The following is a 17423-nucleotide window of genomic DNA, read 5'->3' as shown; positions in this document are numbered from 1 at the left end:
AGGTTTGGCCTGAATTCTTTGAATATAACCAAAATTAAACTGCATTGATTTTGTAACTTCATTTTTCCTAACCTCCTTCTCTGGACAGGAGCAGTGGATTTCATTTCAGTATTTGAGACATGGCCTCTTTAGCAGTTTCTTTTTTATTTTTATAGTATATATGCATTACAAATCCAGTGACATGATTTCCACTGTGCCCAGTTACACATCTTAGTTATAATATCCTACAATCGCTTCCTCTCATCGGATGTCCAAGTTTCACATAGGGCTGCTCGCAGTTTTGGTGTCTCTAATGTATTGCATGTTTAACTGAAGAGTGCATGAGTGCATTTATTTTGTGCTATGCAAGGGTTGAATAAACTATTTGGGAAAAAAAAAAAAAAAATCTCCTGACATTTTGCATTTATTTATTTCGATTTTTTTTTTATTTGTTATTTTTTTAAATGACTCTTGGAACTCTTGATTTTTTTTTTTTTTTTGTTGAATCGAACTCAAGAGCAGCCAATGGCCTAGTTAGTAGTGTATAAAAATCCCTGCTCAATCTCACTGGTCTCTGCCGGTCTCTGACACTGCTCCCTCCCTCCCCACAGAAGAAGCCGGCAAGGAGGCGGTATGAAACGTACGGCATGTACTCTGATGACGATGCCAACAGCGATGCGTCCAGTGCCTGCTCAGAGCGCTCCTACAGCTCCCGCAATGGCAGCATCCCCACCTACATGCGCCAGACGGAGGACGTAGCCGAGGTGCTCAACCGCTGTGCCAGCTCCAACTGGTCTGAGAGAAAGGAGGGGCTGATGGGCCTCCAAAGCCTGCTGAAGAACCAGAGGACACTCAGGTACTCCCTCTCTGAGACCCTTCTCACTTAACACTGCGGGACATGGTGTGACGTGGCATGGCGGTTTGGGGTTTTGGGAGCTGAAAATTGAGCTCATGTGTGCCAATGGTGCCAAGTTACTGGATGTTCCTAAGCAAATCCACAAAGACTCACTTGTGGTGTTAAAATGCTACAAAAACAATATAAAGTAATGCTTTAGCACCAGTACCAGGTACTCTTAAAACCTCAGATGGATACCTTTATTAATGTTTACAATGTTTAGAATATCACTGCCCTGCATCAGTGAGAAGAGTAAGAAATGGCATATATTGCATACTTCTATAAATTACACTGAATGTGCCATCAAACTGTTCTTATCAGCATGCAGTTTAAACTTGTTTGCACGGACAACTATTTTGGGAATGTCAGATCTATAGAAGTTAAAAATATAGTTCACCCATCTTTGTTAAAACCTCTTAACAAACCTACCTTTGAGAGTGTAAAGGGCGGAAGCATGTTGTGTGAGCATCAGTTTGTGAAGGTTTACTTTTTCTGTTTCACTTGAATCCGTTTTCTTTTCTGCCCCCCTTTACAGTCGAGTTGAGCTGAAAAGACTCTGTGAAATCTTCACCAGGATGTTTGCAGACCCCCACAGCAAGGTAGTTTTTCCAATTTGCGTTCTGCTTTTGTTGTTGTTTACATTCTCTTTTTGGACATTTAACAAAATCGCAAGTATTTCAAAGTGTCAAATCCTCTGTAATAATTAGATTTACACTGTATACAGTGTTTGTCACTTGTTAATGTTTTCAATGTTTGTCAATATGTTGTTAATATTGGTAGACCTCGTTGGGTCAAATTCCATCCCAGGCGGGATTGAGATTTCATAGCTTACCTTTAGTAAAACATTTTCTTGATATTTCACAGTGAGTTACACTGGTGATGCTGTAATTTTAAGAATAGATTTGTTTTTGTTGGGACTGACAAAAAAAGAATAAAGTTAAGTAGGTATTGTGAGATTAGTAGCATAGCTGAATTTTCATATTCTTTACAATTCTTATTTACATTTTTTACTCAGATCAGGTCTTTTAAGACTCAATTGAAGGTTGGGGCAGACTAAAATATCTCATTACAACAACAAAATGTATTTTCACATTGAACCTTAAAATGAGTTAAGATGCTTCAAAGAATATTGCTGTACATATGGTGGTTTAACATGCTATTCTATAGTTCTCCATACTCCTCTGTACTTTGGTCTGCTTTTAAGCTCTATGCTAGAACACTTTGAACTTCACGTGACACTGGCTATCTTTTGTGTCGTTTTGTTTATTGGTTTGTATGTTTTTACCACCATTCTTTTAAGTTACAATGTTTAGAGATTAAGAATTCAATTCAAGATTTCTTTATACTTATCATTATCTCACACACTGTCAACAATTAACCCTTAAAAGCACCCATAAGACTTTGCCATGAATTTGCAGACTGTCAAATTGATTTTTTGTTTTGTTTTAGGTTTTTACCTCTGGAAACTAATTGGTGTATTTATCTCTTTTTTGCATGCCCTCCCCTGTGTTGGAACTCTCTGTAGAGAGTAAGTTTGTTCGATATTTGTTGGAAACCTGTCCCTTGCATGACTGTGGAATTAACTTGATTTTAATCACTTTGGCTTATTGCCTCTGTAAAGCCGTTGTGGTTTATGAAATGTTGTGTATGCCAACGCATTAATGAAGTGTACGGAATGGGCATCGTTTACTAATACACTGACATTTCATTATTCAGAGCAATACCTGTATGCAGCTAATGATGTTTGGTGCAATTTATCATCAACATGCAAGTGCCGCCATTGTCAGATAGTCAGCCAGGATGAGTCATAATTCTTCATATGATCCTAATGGAGGTGGTAGGTCTGTGCCTTGGTACATTGTTTAAGAGCACCTATTTCAAATTAAGTAGGGTATCTGAGTTCAGCCTTCAATCTACCCAAGACGTGTCCACCTCCCCATTGAGAGAGCATTTGCACAGGGCAGGATCAAATGGCATATCAGTATGGCGCTGGTAACTTCTCAAAAGCTGCTGCTGAGAGAATAGGTGATCTGGCCAAAGAAGGTGACAGTAGAACATCCCTCTGCCTTCAGTCCTTCTGAGTGTCATAAGTAACATTTAACATCACAGACTGGTGTCCTAAAGCAGGCGAGTAGGGGCAAATTCCTGTGGTGTTACCCCTGCTGCGTTTTGAGTATTGAGGGCATTCATATTTGTGTTGGACAGGTCTAAAGGAAAAACATACAAAGAAGTCTTGTTTTGCACTATGCCTTCACATCGATGCTACATGTCATTGTATACATAAAAATACAATGATCTTGCCCAAAGCAAAAACAAAAAGCTTGTTGCTGAACCTGACCTCAGTTGTCTGACCTCGGTTGTCCATACAAATGTTAATCTGTGCTTGGTTTGGTGCAAACAAACGCAGGGAAAATTTCCAACAAAAAAGTATTAGTGAATATTGTTTTGGAATGAATTATGTTCTAGCTGAACATGGAGTCTTAAGATATGCAAGACTTATATGTGTTAAAGTAGAGAAGTGATTTTTTTTGTATGTGCCTAGCTTGTACAGTACAGTTTTTTTTTTTTGTTGTTGTTTTGTTTTTTGTTTAAGCAGTATGTCTGAATGTTAGTTGATTCTGAATTTGTATCTTGTATGGTTGCTGGTCTTGAAAACCTTAAGTTGTCACCAAACATCATGGTGTTATTTTTATTTTATCTTGTTTGTGGTTGTATTCATTTTTTAATAAAAATGTCCTGCATGTAACGCATAATTCTGAAATCTTTCTGCAGAAAACTAATACATGTAACTCTGAAGGGGGGGGGGGGGGGCATTGGCAATCAGTCTTATTTTTGTTTCTAGAGGGACCTAATCTCCCTGCTTCGCTGCTCAGCACCACCACCTCTCTGTCCTCCTGTCTGTCCGTGTGTGTTGTCACTGTGAGCCTGCCACTTCTTTCCAGGTCAATGTGTCCTCTCCTGGCTCTTGTCTGTAGGTGTTCAGTATGTTTCTGGAAACGCTCGTGGACTTCATACATGTTCACAAGGAGGATCTGCAGGACTGGCTCTTCGTTCTGCTCACCCAGCTCTTGAAGAAGATGGGCGCCGACCTGCTTGGTTCTGTCCAGGCTAAGGTTCAGAAAGCACTGGATGTCACAAGGTAAGGTGTATTACTTTTCACGGTGTCTTTAAGGATCTCCACATGGTGATAGATGGAATTGAGTAGATGCTGTTTAGTGATGTAACTTCCATTTTCTCCCCTTTATAAATGAAATGGTGTAACTATACTGTCAAAACAAAACTGCAGTACAATTAATGTATCTATTCAATTAACATGGGCACAAATGTCACCACACACCTGTATACTCTGTATTAGTCTTCAGAACGTGGCACCTAATTCGAAACCTGGTTTGCTCGACTTCACTACGTAGGTATTTCTTGTATGCTTCACTGTAGGTCCCCCCTCCCTCGTGGTGTAGGAGAGCTTGTCATATAATGTGTCTGATCTTTGTTTGCAGGGAGTCCTTTCCCCATGATCTGCAGTTTAACATTCTGATGAGGTTCACAGTGGACCAGACTCAGACGCCTAACCTGAAGGTCGGTACCAACACGGACCACATGTTCAGTAACACTACGGCAAGCAGGTTTTCGTTTTTTCCCCATTCCCGTTTATCCCTCTGGTATCCGTTAACCTGACACTCAGCTGTGAGTCATCCCGTGGCCCTGTTTAGGCTGATTACCAGAAAGAATTGATTTGGCTCTGAGATTTTCAGAGCTTGGGAGAATGTTCTCTGAAATGTATTAATACAGATCTTTGGCGGTTACTCCCTGTGACATTTCATTACTGCCTCCGATTTGCAGCGACTCCATTTCACTTGCCTCATCCCTCCACTGACACTGTTTCCATGGTTTTGTGATGAGAAGCTAATATGAGCAGGTAAAGAAAAGGATGGAGAAAATGAACAATGCTTTGATCTGTAATGTCGCATGTATAAAATGTAGTTTAAATGTATTGGTCTTCAGATTTATTCTATAATCTACAAGGGATTTCAGGGTGTTTGATGTCTGTAGATGGTTTGATTTTAATGGGGTTTAAATAAACAGCGCTGTTCATCCTAAGATATTAGGTTTTTCAGAATGAACACTGCGCTTGTTTGAAACAAAGACTTTTGAACTAGTGTGAACTGCTGTTATGGTGATCAACAGCCTCTTTTTCTGATGGACAAAAAAGCTTTAAAAGCTTCCAATATAAGCAGTACTGAAATTAAAGCTACAGGTTGTTTTTCTTTGTGGCTTTTTAGTGTTTCTGTGTGGTGAGAACTGAAGACTTGTGGTGCAGTGAGAACATTCAAGTGCATTTCTTAAATCTGAAAACTTTTTTTGGTGTAGTTGTCTTGCTTGCATTAGGGTTCTTGATGTAAATTATTCAGAGCTTTTGCAGACATTACATATAAACATGTCTGTTAATTTTGAGAGATGTAGTAAGATTTGCATCCTTTGGCTCAGTATTTAGAAGTCTGACTGGTTCTGGAACTTCTAATTCTAATCCTCAGTCTTAATTAAGTGCATCTGTAACTGCAGCCGTTCATATAGGTGCCATCAACAAGGAGTTTTCACAATTTGATTGCACCTGCATATCGAGGATGTAATACTAGTTTTATCCAATTGTATCCAGATTGTAAGACTTCCAACACAATCACTATACCTTTTTAAAAAAAAAAAAAAAAAAAAAAAAAAAAAAAAGGAAATCGGATCAGTATCCCTCAAGTACACAATATTGAGGTTGAGAAACTAATAATGCGCTGGGAAGCTTGGCAGTCAGTGCATTTTATGTTCATACATTTGTAGAATGTAGTGCTTGTGAACCAGACATGATCATTTATGAGTTACTAGTGCAGGAATTCAGAACCTTGCGATCGGAGCAGAACAATCTTTTACTTATTTAAAAAAACAACTAAAATAAAGTGCAGGATTCCCTTGACATTTTCACTGTTTTTAGAGCTCATAATGAAGAATCAGAAAAATACTTTGTTGTGAACAATGCATTACAAATAAATCCCTCCTTTCCCACAAAATGTAGAAACATTACGATTAACGATTTCATCATATGAATTGATGCATTAAGTTAAAGTACATAAATGTCCATTTGATTTTTTAGTTTTTGCCCCCACTCACCCATTTTTAATGGATTTATATAGTATACTATTAAAACTAAAATTCATAGCTTTCCCTCCTATTTTTCATGCTGTATAACCCCTACCCCCCTTCCCCCAACCCATAACTTAATCCAATCATACAAAGTGCACTGAACCCAAAGCTTTTCTTAAGTAAAAAAAAAAAAAAAAAAAAAAAAAAACTCCAGTCATGCAATATCGTGGCCCTTCTTTGAAGTGAAGAGCGTCTCTGTCTTCTGTTGTGCTTCATTGTGCCCTCCTGCTTTTCTTTTCTGCTTTTCTTTCCTTTTCTCCAGGTAGCTTACATTCATCTATCTTTCTCTTGCACTCTGCGCTGTATCTCTAGCTGTGTTTATAATTCATGCACTCTCCTCTCTCTCTCTAAAGCCTGCCCGGAGGTCTTGCAGGTACGGGGCAGCTATAAAATTGCTTCCCCACTGCCACAGAAAAACAACGCGCCATACTTGCACACTGCAGGATCAAATCCAAGTGTGGAACCAAGCAGCGCAGGTTAGTGCCGCTGTGGGGAAGCAATTTTATATCTGCACTGTAATGGAGGTTGCTGAAGGAGACAATAATTAAGCACACCAAAAGTAAGAGAGAACGCTCAAATGCTCTAACACCGGAACCCCGAACAGAGGATGCACGTATAGGTGAAAACTTAATGGGTGGTTTTGCTTTTTTGTTTTTGTTTGGCAGTTCTGGTTGAGTATCTAGCCTAGGGAACTTTTTATTTTTTTATTTTATTTTTTTTTAACTTTTTTGGTCTGAGGTTTATACTTGATGGTAGGAGCATATGGACGTACTTCCCCCTCCTCCACCTTCAATAAGATATTTCCTGAATGTCCCTCCCCTGTAATGAAGGACAGTGTGATGAATGTGATGAAGACAGCGCTGGCACTCAACCTCGTTTGACTCGCTTTGAGCCAGACAGACCCCCTTCGGTGCTCTCTGCTTTGCTTGCCTCTGCCATTTTGAGTTTCCATCTAGTTGCTGCACAGTTAACAACATCGACTCCCAACTAACAAGGGCACCCTCTTGGGTCTGAAATGGCTGTTAAGAGAGGCTGTTATTTCTACAATCCTAAAAGACAAAGCATCTTCCAATGGTCTGTGATTTAAATGCATATTGTCAATACTCAAATTCTGATATTCGAAACCAGACAGTCTCCGGTATGTGAGATTCAGAGCTTCTTAATTGAGGCTCTTCCCCTGTAGGACAGTTATATTCTCCTCTCAATGCTGCTCATGTTTTTTCTGCTACTTAGAGGTGCCCAGCACCGTTGCCAACTTTTTATGTAGGTAATTCAGTATGGATTACCATTTGTATGTTGCAAAATAGTGATATCCAGCTTAACGTGTCTTGCTTATTCATATTTCAGATGAGGGGTGAGAAAAAAAAAAAAAGTGTTGAAACATTGTCAGAGAAACTCTTATCAAATTTGAGTCCAACCTCTGAATTTCTGAAAGCTGCTGAGCGGGCTGCTTTGGCGGTTTTAGTGCACGACTTGACCACACTGCTGAGTGAAAGGATTGCGCAGAGGGAGCTGAAACGTGCTGTGTTTGCGCCTCGGCAGGTGAAAGTGGCCATCCTGAAGTACATAGAGACCCTGGCACTACAGATGGACGCACCCGACTTCGTCAACTCCAGCGAGACTCGACTGGCTGTGTCCCGCATCATCACGTGGACCACTGAGCCCAAGAGCTCAGACGTCAGGAAGGTACGGCGCGCTTCTTCCTTCGTGGTTACGGTCATGATTACGGCTGTGTTTTTCTGTAGCCAGAATTCCGTAACCAGTCTTTACTCTTTGATTCTATTTGGTTGTCTTTGTGGGGAACAAATAACAAAAAACTAAACACATTAGCCTGATATATAATGTATGTAATAAATTAATAATGAACAAATGTTTTAAGATCATTTACCTTAAAAAAAAATACTTGAAATTCACATCTAAAAATGGTGAGAGAATGCACCGAGTGAATTAAAGCTATTATTGGTGAGGGGCAGGCTGGTCGGTGTCAGTGTCAGCACCCTCCCAAACAGTGTGGTTCCGAAACCTTGACCGTTCTTTTGAATTTGATCCATAATTATTGTACTGTGACGTTCTGAATTGAAACAGTGTTGAGTGACTTCACTGTATACAAAATCAAAACTGGGGAAACAGGTCTGGAATAACCTTCTTTTTCATATTATTTATTCAAAATTAGTGTTTAGTTTTTTGTATTTTTTCCACCCTCCACCTTAGTATGATAAATGCTCCACACTACATTCAGCCTTCTTACTGGCAGGGATGCGAGTGGTGGGAGGGTATTCACTCTTTCTTTAGATAACCCAGTAGACTGTACCTATTTTGGCCCTCACTTGCATGTATTGTAATTCAGCCATGTCTCATAAAATAGTTGGCATTGCTTTCTTAGAAGATTGCATAAAAATGCTCTTTGAAAGCAATCTATTAATTTAGCTGAACTTTAAAGCCAGTGATGAGTATTTGGGCAATATCTCAGTGAACCTCTTGTGTTTTTTTTGTTTTTTTTTGGTGGATGAGGCTCCATTTCTTTTTTGGGGTGTTTCTCAATAGGTGACAGACATAAAGTTGTTTGGTCATTTATATTTATTTAGTGTTGGATTTTCATTGAGTAGTTATCTCAATGGGGCCTAAAAGCTTACAGGTATACTATTTCATGCAGCAGTCAAGCACAAATGTCAATCCTCCGTTTGTTTTGTGGGTTTGGCCAATTTTTATTTTTAGCAAGTTTTGTACTTCTAATTTTTTGTAGTGTGCCCCTTATTCATGGAGAAGATAATGGCAGCACTATTCAGAGCCCAGAACAAAATGTGCTGGTATTCCCAGTGTGAGGTCCGATTGTGACTTCAGTAGATTGTATGTGCCCCAGATAGAGCACTGAACTGGAAAGCTTCATTGAAAATGTGAAACCCTAGGCATTGTGTGCCAGTGGTTGAAATGTATGCAGTTTCATCTCATCTGATTTTGGTTTGCAATGCAATATTCACAATGGATTTCTGATCAATAATTAACCCCTAGAAATAAGAAAATGTCTGCAGCAACACATTGTTTAGAGAACATTACTTAGGCCACAATTAGGAATTGGGCTTTTGCTTGAACTCCTCCTTATATGCAATTTTGTTAAACTATAGCTGATCTGCCATTTGAGAATTAGATGAAAGGGTTTGAACAAGAGAACTATCCTGCATATGTGTTGAGTAACTGATTTAATGAAATAACCATAAAGACTATCTTGCTGCCAGTCTAATTTTAGGACCTGCAATCATTGAATCTGTCATTCACCAGCTCCATCTCCGTCTCTGGGTTTGTGTTTGTCCCTCAGGCTGCCCAGGCGGTCCTGATTTCCTTGTTCCAGCTGAACACGCCGGAGTTCACCATGCTCCTGGGAGCGCTACCAAAAACCTTCCAGGATGGAGCAACCAAGCTTCTACAAAACCACCTACGCAACAGTGGCAACACTGCACAGGTACTGGGCCCATAGGTTAACGAACACCTAATTCACCCTGTCCTGTCTCCTCCCTGCGTTGGACAGAAATTAACAGACTATTAATTAATGTTCCCCTAAAAAAAATATATATATATCACTTGAAAGTCTAACCTATTATGTATGATGTGGAGGACTTGTATAAAAGTATATATGCATTTATTTATTTAAAGACATTAGAGGCGGTACAGCAAAATACTTCTAAATGTGACTTCTTGATGGATGGAAAGCAATGTGTGCTGATGTGTAACTCAGCTGTTTTTCCTCTCCAGGCGCCCACAGGCAGCCCGCTGACCCGCCACACACCCCGCTCGCCAGCCAGCTGGTCCAGCCCCCTCACCTCTCCCACCAACACCTCACAGAATGCTCTGTCACCAAGGTAAGAGGGAGCCTCCTATCCCGGGCCTGGAGAGACGCAGGATTCGTTCGGTTTCACTATGAACTGTAACTGGTAGCCTGACCTCTGCAGTGTGCGCGTGTGGGGTGACCTAAGTGTTGGTCATTTTAAAGAGACTGCTCCTTTTTTTTCCCCCCTACAGTGCATTTGACTATGATACAGAGAACATGAACTCTGAAGACATCTACAGCTCTCTGCGGGGAGTGACAGAGGCCATCCAGAACTTCAGCGTACGCAGTCAGGAGGACATGAATGAGCCTGTCAGACGAGAGTCCAAGAAGGATGGAGAAGGGGAAGCGGTATGTTTTTTTGTTTTGTTTTTTTACTGTGAAAATGAAAAACAAGTGGGACATAAATTGGCTCTGTCATGCCCTGCGTATATTTTAAGTCAGTCTCCTGCTTCTGAAGTTAAAAGGTTAGATTGCTTTCTGAGCACATGGTGGGCATAAACACGCGACACATGGGCTGGTTGTAGCCCTTCAGCAGTCAGTGCAGCACAGTCATCTCCTGACTGCAGTCTAGACATCTGAAACCAAACCAAACCTTTAATCTGAAACTTCTCTGACTGGCAGAGATTGCTCAGCTGAAAGTGATCTTACTTCTCTCCTTCTGAAATTGGTTCTTCTGGCTGTCTTACACTGGCAGTTGGCAGTTGTTGCAACATTTTGACAACATGAAAGTTGGCCTTACATTCTCCTAAGTTCTTAACTCCTTGCTTTTTAGCTTTGCCCAATGTTAAGTCTTACCTGAGAAACTGTGTGTGTGTGGTAACACTGTCCCTCTTTCTGCCCTGTGCTGTAGGGAGGGGTGGGCAGCAGTAACCCAGATCTGCGGGGGGGTAGTGACACCGTGGACTCGGGCCGCACCGCCCTGGACAACAAGACCTCGCTGCTGAATACAATGCCCCTGCTACACTCCAGCCCACGCTGTCGAGACTACAACCCCTTCAACTACTCCGACTCCTCCGGTCCCCCCTTCAACAAGTCGGCCCTCAAGGAGGCCATGTTCGATGACGATGCCGAGCAGTTCCCCGAAGGTGAGACCATGGGAACAAACGCTCGCTCTCGAGTGTCCCGGGTGAGATGAGCGCAGTGCCATGATTGCTGAGGCGGACGAGCGGTCGCTCCTTGGCTAACCTTTCCGACACTCTGTCATCGGGTCTAGTCAGATTTGCCAAAGACATGTAAAGCAGTCTAGGAAAGAGAAGGCTAATGTTTCAAGCTAATGAAATGCATCTATCTATATATACTGTTATACATGTCATCTAACCAGTCATGCTCCTTCTATTTGTATTTCCCAAGTGAAAATGACTAACAGTGATCCAGTTTCTTAGGCTAGTCTGCTTTGTTATATGTGGTTTGTAACTGAATCTTCAGTTGAGTCCATTGAATTTTTTTTTGTATTATTAGTTTTAAAGATTGGTTAAAATACCCCTGGCATCGAATTAATCTGATAATTTCTTATGGGTATTCTGCTATGCAAAATATTAAAGTCAAAGTATAAATTGTTTCTGACCTGGAATTTAGATGTACCTTTATTTGGACCTAAATATGCCTCCTGCAAGAACTTTCTGTGGGCTCGGAAAGTGGTGCTTGGTGAGCTTGGTTTGAAACCTAACAAAGTGCTGAAATGATCCCTTCCCTCAGCATTAACAGGGTAAATGTACATTGTTTTAATTCTATAACATGAACAATGTTCCAAAAAGCAGCATATCATGTTTTGTAAGTTGATCGCAGATGTTGTCATTTTATTGACATTGCTCTCTCACTGGTGTTCTCTGGCAGACAGTGTTCGAGTATCGGGGGAATCTTTTTGGTTGACATAAAAACAAAGCTAATTATGTTGACAAAACACTCCCTATAGACTGTAAAAACATCATGTAAGATATTGCACAACATAAGTGTCCTTTTTCCAAGGTCAAAGGAGGTCTTGCTTAATGTAGAATGTGAGTTTATATTTTCCAAAATAAACAAAACGTGTGTGGTAAAGAATGAAGCTTGATTATTCACTTTCCTGACGGGTTCCTACTCCCCACTTTTACAATCCATAAAGGCCAAGTGTCTTGGAATCTCTACAAGCAGTCTTCATAGGTTTTAGTCAAATCATAGATTACCTCAACGGCTTCTGTTGAACTGGTATTTCTTCATCTTCAGTGTCTCACCTTTGTCACCCTCCCCTCTTTTGTTTTTCCTGACAGACAGTAACTTGGACCAATCAGAGCTGGTGGCGGAGCTTCTTAAGGAGCTGTCCAATCACAACGAGCGCGTCGAGGAACGGAAGGGGGCGCTCTGCGAGTTGATGAAGCTGATTCGTGAAAACCTACTCTTGGTGTGGGACGAACACTTCAAAACCATATTGCTGCTTCTGCTGGAGACGTTGGGAGACCGTGAGGTACGTCTGAGGAGAACCCGTTCACCCTGCATGAGGGCCCCACGGCTGCATACAGACTTGGGCCCACTCCAAATCAAGACTTTGCGCTATGCGTGAATCTCAAATTAAAAGTCCCCAATTACATTTTGACTATAATTGTATACTGAACATTTCTGGCAGCAGATGCACCTTCCAGGGCCTACATAGGAGTTCATGTTGGCCCTTGGAAGGTGATTCCGTTTTGATCACGTTTAACTTTTTGTCCCTGATGAACATTTCCGCATGGCTGCGCTTCGCCGTGATCAGGTGTGCAAATGTACAGAGTGAATCTCCTTCTTTGCAACTTCTAAGACTCTGTGATTGGCCCTTTTTGTTTCTGCAGCATGTGATCAGAGCCCTGGCCTTGAGGGTGCTGAAGGAGATCCTCAGCAAACAGCCGACACGGTTCAAGAACTACGCAGAGCTGACCATCATGAAGACGCTAGAGGCCCACAAAGACGCCCATAAGGAGGTCAGTGTGCACAGCCTCTATCCCCCCCTTGCTGCTCGCCCTGCTTATCTGCACTCTGCGGTCACATCAGGGTTCAGTAGCGTATAGTGTGTTCCTCATCCATCCCCTAAAGATTTGGTGGTGGTGGTGGTGGTTCACGTGTAAGTATAAGTTTGGCCAGGCGACACCGAATATTGTTGTGGGAAACCCTGGTTATAGAGAATTCGCTCTATCCCAGAGAAACCTTTCAAAGTATTTTCCTGTGGATTCTTATGTTCTTTGGTTGTCATGCCTATACGTTCCATGATAGTGGTTGTACGTGGCGTTATTCCAGGATGTGTGCGATCGTAAAAGGAGTGCGTTTGTGTTTGTTCTTCTGTGCCCCAGTTTTAACGGCCCGTCTTGGTGTTTCTACAGGTGGTACGAGCAGCAGAAGAAGCAGCCGCCATGCTTGCCACCTCCATCAGCCCAGATCAGTGCATCAAAGTGCTCTGTCCCATCATCCAGACGGCGGACTACCCCATTAACCTGGCTGCCATCAAAATGCAAACCAAGGTCATCGACAGAGTCTCAAGGGACACACTGCACCAGCTCCTGCCCGAGATTGTTCCCGGTTTAATACAGGTGTGCAGTGTAGTGATAGACATTCTTACAGGAGAGTTCCTTCGCCGATGTACCACACCTGAGGAGCAACATGAAGTCTAATGTCATAAAATCATAATCGCTTTAGCTCTCACTGGGGAGGGAGGACTTTGGTTAGTCATGCCGGGGATGTCGGGGACGATATCAGGAAATTTAAGACACATTGCACGATGAGACGAATTAGTGACTGCAGTGATAAAAAGCATGCACGGTTGGACAAGCCTTTCTTGCTGCAGATACAGGGAGTGTCACGCTCTGTCCTGACATGCTGCGCTGGCCTACAGGGTTCATGTTGTTCCTGTCCTGTCTGCTAGGGTTACGACAACTCGGAGAGCAGCGTGCGGAAGGCCTGTGTGTTCTGTCTCGTTGCCATCCACGCCGTCATAGGGGAGGAGCTGAAACCCCACCTGAGCCAGCTGTCTGGAAGCAAGGTAAGACCCCCTGCTCCTGTGGCATGCTGGGAACTTCACGGGGAGGAGCTTGGGGCAAACTGGTCCTCCATGTTCCCAGGCTTTCCACTGGCCTGAAGCTCTACTGTGGGTCTTTTCCATTAATGACTTTTGCTTAATTTGCCCGTTCTGTGTATTTTGTCATTTGTAGAAACAACAGCATTATGATTTATTGATATTGTTATTTTTACTGTTGTATATGTAATGGGATACTCTAGGCAGTTACTTACTAATATAGGCAGTCTCTCCTGGCTGGGCTCTGTGGATTAACTAGTTGACCGAATACTGAACTTTTGTTCTAGTAGAAGGCAGGGTAGATTTAAATTCAAAAATGTCAGACTGATCTTTTATTCTGGCTGCCACCAAATTACCACCTCCAGACATACCCTGTAACAGCCTGGGGACGCTGAGCGTGAGAGTGGCTTTTACAGATTTGACATTCTCAGGCTTTTGCAGCAAATCTGTATTCAAGGCAGAATGTTAGAATTGAAGGAGCACGTCTTTCTCGATGCCTCACAGCTTCTCCCCCCCGCCACCCTCTCCCGTTCATCTCTTTCCCAGTTGAAGTTGCTGAATCTGTACATCAAGCGCGCTCAGACGGGCTCAGCCGGCACTGACCCCACGGCAGACATCGCCGGCCCGTAAAGAGGGAGAGCCACCACCTAGCCCCCCCCCCCACCGGCAGCCGGCAGAGACTGGGGCTCGCTCGCGCCTTCGGGAAGCCAAGTCATCACCTCCACATCCCCCTCGCCATGCCAGCGCTCCTCTCCCCTGTCCCTTCCTGTCCGTACTGGATTGGCTTTCCCTCCAGCCTGCATGTTAACTGTTGCACTAAGTTATTTGGATTTGGAGGGGGTACAGTATTAAGTGTCCATTCGTGAAGAGGAACTGAGGTTTTACAAGGGAAGAAAAATCAAATTTAAATCCGCTTTTGACAACATTCTGGTCACACTTTTGTTTTGTTGTGGTTTTGTTTTTTCTTGCAGCCCTCCCTGTACCCTTCAGTCTTCCCCGATTTAAGTCGTATCAGTGTTATAGATAGACATTGTTAAATACTGAAAAACTAAAAAAAAAAACATGATGAAACTCCAGAAAATGCTTTTAAGCTTAGGGGAATAAAGTTTCAGATTCAGCACTGCTTTTATCTATAAAGTCTCTAATTTTGATTTTTAAGAATGTGTTTAAAAAAATAATTAAAAAAATTGTTGTTGTGGTAGCTGAAATCCATCATGAAATTAATATAAAGAAAGAAATAAAAGGTTTTATCTAGCCACAGACGTGGAACAGTTCAACTGTCCTGCTTCATGACCTGACACAGCAAAGCCATCCTCCGAGCAAGCTGACTGACAGTCTTTAACTGTACCGCCGGTTCTTCATTGACTCCCATACAGAGTACAGAGTTAACCGAATGTCCGGAAACATTTTGGTTTTTGTCTTTTGTCAGCGGTAACTTGTAAGAAAAGTGAATGTCCCAGCTGCTGATTTGCAGGATCAAGGTGGGAATTCACAAAGCCTTGTAGTTAACTGTAATAAGCACCTATGTGTTGCATTTTCTAGTACGGAAAATTAAAATGCCATTCAGGTCATGAACATAAATGAACATCTTAGGAATATGTTATGGCAATAGTTTTAATTCTGAAATTTACAGTTACATGTTTCTACAAACTTAAAAGGCTGTTTTTTTGTGGAGAATAGTACTGCTACTGTCACTCTGAGATTAATTTCTTTAGCTTTTCTTTTTCTTCCTATGAATTTTGATTGTTTGAATTAAGGATCGGGTTACTTGAATGGTGCACGTTCTTCCACAGCGAAAGGAAGAGGGTGTGGTAGAATGGCCGCCCGTCTCTGGATGAGTGATTTGGTCTGAATGCCCAGTGGGTTTTACAGGGGCAGTGAATGGATGTCCGCTTCACTTCGCCGGCCATCATTTCTACAAGAACCAGGCCTCAGGGTAGGTTTCACTGGACAAGCGCCCCAAGAGTTTATCGTCATCTCTGTTCTCTCAAAGACTTTTTGTACCAGTGTGGTGCAAGCCAGCTCTACAGATATGGAGGCTTTTGAATTTTGCTCTTGCGTTACACCATAGACATGTTAAAGACTAACTTAATGCCTCTCGCGTTTTATTCAGTGGTATTACATCTGCATGGCTCTAACTGATATACAAGGAAACATTCCTCTTTTTTTGTACCCCCCTCCCCTCTGCTATGGTGCTTTCAGTGGATCATGTTGGTATCTTACTTACCATCATATGACCACAGCTGTTTGAGAACAATGTAGCACTCCCACCTCTGAGCACTGGGAAAAGGACATGGGAGTGTGGCTGCAGGAATAGTGTTGTTCTGTTTTGACAGTTCAGTGTACAGTTAACAGGTTACCCAGAAGCTTCTAATGTGTGATGAGTGATTGTTGCCAGCTGAGGATTTTCTCTGAATTCGGAGGAGGGGTCTCTAACACAGCAGGTGTCAGTGCATACATGGTACGTGCAGAAGGTCAAAAGGAATACGTTGCGGCCTACAGACTGCATACCTCTCTGACTTTTGATACAGGTCAGTTTCTCCAATTCTTTGTGAATGACCTTCCGCTGTTTCCCACCCCCGCCACACTCCATGCTTTTTTAGAGCGCCGCCGCCTTGATCTGTTAACGGCAATCTGAAATGCTGCTTTCGTGCTTGATGTCATTTCCGTTCTAGGGGGGTGATTCACATGGTGTGCAAGTGCAGCCGGATATCGGCTATTATTTAAAGAGAAAAGCATCCAAATACAAATCTCATGTAAAAGAAGGTCAGTGTGGAGAGTTAGTGTTCAGAAGGTTAAAGGGTTGGCATTGATCTTTTCATTTTTTCATTTTTTTGTTTTTTTTTCTGTTGCAAAAGTTAGTCCTTTTTCTTCAATGAGAAATTTGTAGAAATGTATTTACAGACTTGGAAGGCAAAACAATGTCAGTCACATTTTTTTCTAATAGTCGATTTTTTTTTTTTCTTCTCTTTGTGAGTGTAACATTCTAGTTTTCACTGTTCTGTTACTTTGTGTATTTATAGACCTGTGCTTACAGTTGTGCATATACCGGCAATAAAATTGTACATAACATTACCTGAACAGCAGCTCTCCTGCGTGCTCTTTGTAAAGACATTTCAAATGACCGTGCAAGGTGATGTGTGTTCTCTGCTTTAATAATGCTTGCGTTTTTAGGCTTCAGCGTTACTAGTAATTGGTCTAAGGGTCTCCATGCTCCTCTGTGGTCACAAGCTCAGTTTTCAGGACCGTTCTCGTGGGAAGTACGTTGGTGCTAAAGTGGCGATCAACCTGTCTATTCCTTGGCAGATATTGGCCACCCCTTGTACAGTTAGTGAAGGAATAGTTGATCGTCATAGCTTAGTAATGCGAATTGTTCTTTAACCTGTAACATTTTGTTGTTGAAACAAACGTAATAAGCATCATTCACTGTTGCATCAAAATACAAATTTGCATTGTAGTTTTTTGCCACTTTGTTTCGTTTAGGAATTGTAGTCCATATTGTTATTGTGGTAATACTATAATGG

At 41.9% G+C, this 17423-nt stretch overlaps 1 protein-coding gene across 31 annotated transcripts in view; it reads left to right on the top strand.

The window, feature by feature from the left end:
* clasp2 (cytoplasmic linker associated protein 2) overlaps positions 1-16980 on the top strand; it is a 96614-nt gene extending 79634 nt beyond the window's left edge. For 17 of the 31 annotated variants that reach the window (XM_066690831.1, XM_066690823.1, XM_066690817.1 and 14 more), the window contains 14 exons: positions 591-835; positions 1410-1473; positions 3850-4013; positions 4372-4450; positions 7604-7747; positions 9375-9518; positions 9809-9915; positions 10076-10232; positions 10735-10969; positions 12131-12324; positions 12686-12814; positions 13211-13417; positions 13750-13866; positions 14446-16980. In XM_066690831.1, the coding sequence (XP_066546928.1) occupies positions 591-835; positions 1410-1473; positions 3850-4013; positions 4372-4450; positions 7604-7747; positions 9375-9518; positions 9809-9915; positions 10076-10232; positions 10735-10969; positions 12131-12324; positions 12686-12814; positions 13211-13417; positions 13750-13866; positions 14446-14529 (2070 nt within the window). In that variant the 3' untranslated portion in view covers positions 14530-16980. Of the gene's footprint in view, positions 1-590; positions 836-1409; positions 1474-3849; positions 4014-4371; positions 4490-6414; positions 6538-7603; positions 7748-9374; positions 9519-9808; positions 9916-10075; positions 10233-10734; positions 10970-12130; positions 12325-12685; positions 12815-13210; positions 13418-13749; positions 13867-14445 lie in introns of all 31 variants that reach the window. The other 14 variants (XM_066690811.1, XM_066690803.1, XM_066690801.1 and 11 more) reach the window with 2 other exon arrangements.
* The last annotated feature ends 443 nt before the right edge of the window (positions 16981-17423 follow it).

This window comes from Amia ocellicauda, chromosome 18, assembly GCF_036373705.1.
Source record: "Amia ocellicauda isolate fAmiCal2 chromosome 18, fAmiCal2.hap1, whole genome shotgun sequence".
NCBI lineage: Eukaryota > Metazoa > Chordata > Actinopteri > Amiiformes > Amiidae > Amia > Amia ocellicauda.
This window is presented reverse-complemented; position numbering and strand designations above follow the sequence as displayed.